This window comes from Colobus angolensis, unplaced genomic scaffold (assembly GCF_000951035.1).
Source record: "Colobus angolensis palliatus isolate OR3802 unplaced genomic scaffold, Cang.pa_1.0 Scaffold211, whole genome shotgun sequence".
Taxonomy (NCBI): Eukaryota; Metazoa; Chordata; class Mammalia; order Primates; family Cercopithecidae; genus Colobus; species Colobus angolensis.
The window spans coordinates 3,923,365-3,926,607 of NW_012115278.1; the positions used below are offsets into that span (position 1 = coordinate 3,923,365).

The following is a 3,243-nucleotide window of genomic DNA, read 5'->3' on the forward strand; positions in this document are numbered from 1 at the left end:
GCATCCAAAACGCTCCAATTCTTGCAACTTGAAAAAAGTACACAGGCCAGGGTTAGATTTTCTTGGCTGATAGTCTGATGCCTGGTGCCGAGAAATTGCTTCTTCTGTATTTGGGGTTTTCACCTTTTTGTTTGCTTTTGCTCTATTTTTAGAAGCTAGGATAGATGCCCAAAGGCACCAGAGACTAGCTTCTAGACAGGTATCACTTTTTTCACACATTATATACTGATAAATATTTACTTTCAGGGTTCCAAATTTCACGTTTTGGAATAAAAGTGAAAAACTCTTTCATCTAATACCAGGCACAGGTGAGCAAGCATATGCACAAAATATTGAAATATCTTGTGACACATTTTTACTTAAAAATATGTATGAGGGCCAGGCATGGTAGCTCACACCTGTAATCCTAGCATTTTGGGAGGCCGAGGTGGGCAGATCCCTTGAGCCCAGGAATTGGGAGACCAGCCTGGGCAACATAGCAAAACCCCATCTCTACAAAAAATAAAAAAAAATAAAAATAAAAAATTAACCAGGTGTGGTAGCACACACCTGTAATCCCAGCTACTAGGGAGACTGAGGTGGGAGAATCACTTGAACCTGGGAGGCAGAGGTTGCAGTGAGCTGAGATCATATCACTACACTCCAGCCTGGTGACAGAGTGAGATCCTATCTCAAAATAGATATATATTTCCCATACACACATGTATGTATGTATGGGAAACCAGGACTGATATTCAAGATATTTAATGTCTGGTACCATGTAAGTATCAATCAGCCAGGGTGGAGGCCAGCTGTACATGGTCAATGTGGGAACATCCCAGTTGGGTGCCAGCCTGTAGGAGACTGCCTGGGCCACTGACTCATTCTGAAGTTATTGGCTAATTTATACGATCTTACCAGAAAAAAAACCCATTACAATCAAATATCTAGCTTTTCTTTTGACAATATATTCAATTACATAAAAATTTGATGAATAAGTAAAGCTCAAAACATTTTTGGTTATTCCACATATACAATATATGTACTAATAATTTTACGGCCGGGCGCGGTGGCTCAAGCCTGGAATCCCAGCACTTTGGGAGGCCGAGGTGGGTGCATCACGAGGTCAGGAGATCGAGACCATCCTGGCTAATACAGTGACACCCCGTCTCTACTAAAAATACAAAAAAATTTTGCCCAATTCATTTTAGTAGCTACTGAGTAAGAAAATGCTAATCTATAATCCTTTTATTAAAAATCCCACTGACTTCCTTATTTAAGTGAACTGGTACTGTCCCTATTTAATTAGTATCTATAGACGCAATCAGTTTGAACTATAGCATATAGTATAACATATATTCTAGATAAGGTAATGTTATAGATACTATTTTCTTTTCAACTTCTACACAAAGTTTCTGAAATAAAACAGGACAGAATCCAAAGCCAAGATCAGAGTCCTAGAATAACCTGATTTATTACCAGAGCCGCTACCCCCACTTCTGTCTATATAATGCGCTCAACAACGCCACAGGGCAGCGCTCTGTTGTCTCCTTATGTCACACGCTGCCAAGTACTTCGAGCACAGGGCGTCTTGGTCAACAGAGTTCAGCCATCACTGGCGGCTTGCCTCCTGTGCCCAGTCACACCAGCAACCCAAAGCGCCTTGGGAAAGTTAACAACAAACCCATTTATTTTGCACACCCTTTGACAGCAATTTCACTTTCAGCAATTTATCTAGGTAAATACAACTTCTATGAGGACACTGACTATCCTCCATTGTTACTATCCGTTATTATCCACTGTTTGCCGCTGGGATGGTAAACAAGGCTTAGAGCAGCCCCTGCACATGCAAGTTCTAGATACATGCCCTGGGAAATGCACAAGCATGCAAAAACTTCGCAGCTACCATTCTTCTCCCCTAGCATGTTTGCCTTCCCTATCAGAAACGCCCTTGCCTGCCCACTTCGTTTCAGTAATTCTGACTTCTGTACGTATGGCCTGGGGGGAAGTTTTCCTTGTCCTGACAGATCAATGCTCCAATGCACTCTCCAGGCTGCATGCAATTCTTCCTGCCTCTTACCAAAGCCCTAACATTACACTGATGCGTGTGTCTGTCTTATTTTATTTTGCATGTTCATCACAGTATTCCCAGTATACATAACTGGGAATGGCCCACAGTAGGTGTTCAAAAGATGTTGAATGAATAAATACAGTAACAGTCATCACCACAGTGCTCACACAAAATAAGGAATTGAGTGAGTAAATGAGAATAGTCATAAGACAAAATACTGCACTCAAAAATTACAGGACAGAAGACGAATCATATGGAAATTCTAGAGACGGACAGTAGTGGTGGTTGCACAAAAATGTGAATGTACTTAATGCCACTGAACTGTACACTTAAAATGGTAAACAATATATATATTTCACCATAATACAAAATAAATATATTTTTTAACGTTAATGATAAAAAACTTAGCAAAAAGAGCTTTAAAATATATCATACAACTTCTGTAGGAAAATACATTTAGTACCAGAAAAAAAGGAAAACTACAAAGGGATATACCAAAATAGTAACAGTGATATTTCAGGTAGAGATATTAAACATTTTCACTTCCCTCTTTTAATGGTATTTTTCTAAATATAATGTGTTTCTACATTAAACACTTTATTTTTAAAAAATTACAATTTTTGAAAACAACTGTAATTTACCATTCTTGTGGACATAAAATGACTCTCAGTATGAGACACACTCTAATTAAATGTTTCCTTTTGAAAGTGAGGATCCAGGAATGCAGCCGGAGGTAAATGAGTACTTGTAACAAATGGCTCTCACCTTCCGCTGTTGCCTTTCTCATCCTCCTCCTCTTCATTATCTGAAGCTAAGAAAGGAACTGCAGCCAAATCTTCCTCCTCTGCCCGGATCCGTCCCAGCAGGATGAGACCATGGATTTTACAATCGATTCCTGAGCTCCTGCACTGCTTTATGGCAATTTCAATATACCTGTGATACTAGACACAAAAACAATGATCTACAGACTTTGTAGAATCAAGCATATTAGATCCTCTAACTGGAGAGCGGGGTGTGTGAGACATGAACATGTACACACAGTTAGAGCTCCTTTACTTCAGTTCTGGAAATACCAACTGAGTTATTCAAAGTTAATGCAGCCACATCTGAGTAATGTTTGCTTCAAAAGAAGTGATCAACTCATCGAGATGTCTACCTGAGGCATGAGACACTCACTGATTTTCTTCCTAAAA

General features: G+C 39.5%; 1 protein-coding gene across 1 annotated transcript in view; it reads right to left on the reverse strand.

Annotated features, from left to right (window-relative positions):
• Positions 1–3,243, reverse strand: part of HERC2 (HECT and RLD domain containing E3 ubiquitin protein ligase 2) — a 220,953-nt gene that overhangs the window by 73,293 nt on the left and 144,417 nt on the right. The window contains exon 53 of the mRNA XM_011942889.1: positions 2,816–2,991. Coding sequence (XP_011798279.1) covers positions 2,816–2,991 — 176 coding nt within the window. The remainder of the gene's footprint in view (positions 1–2,815; positions 2,992–3,243) is intronic.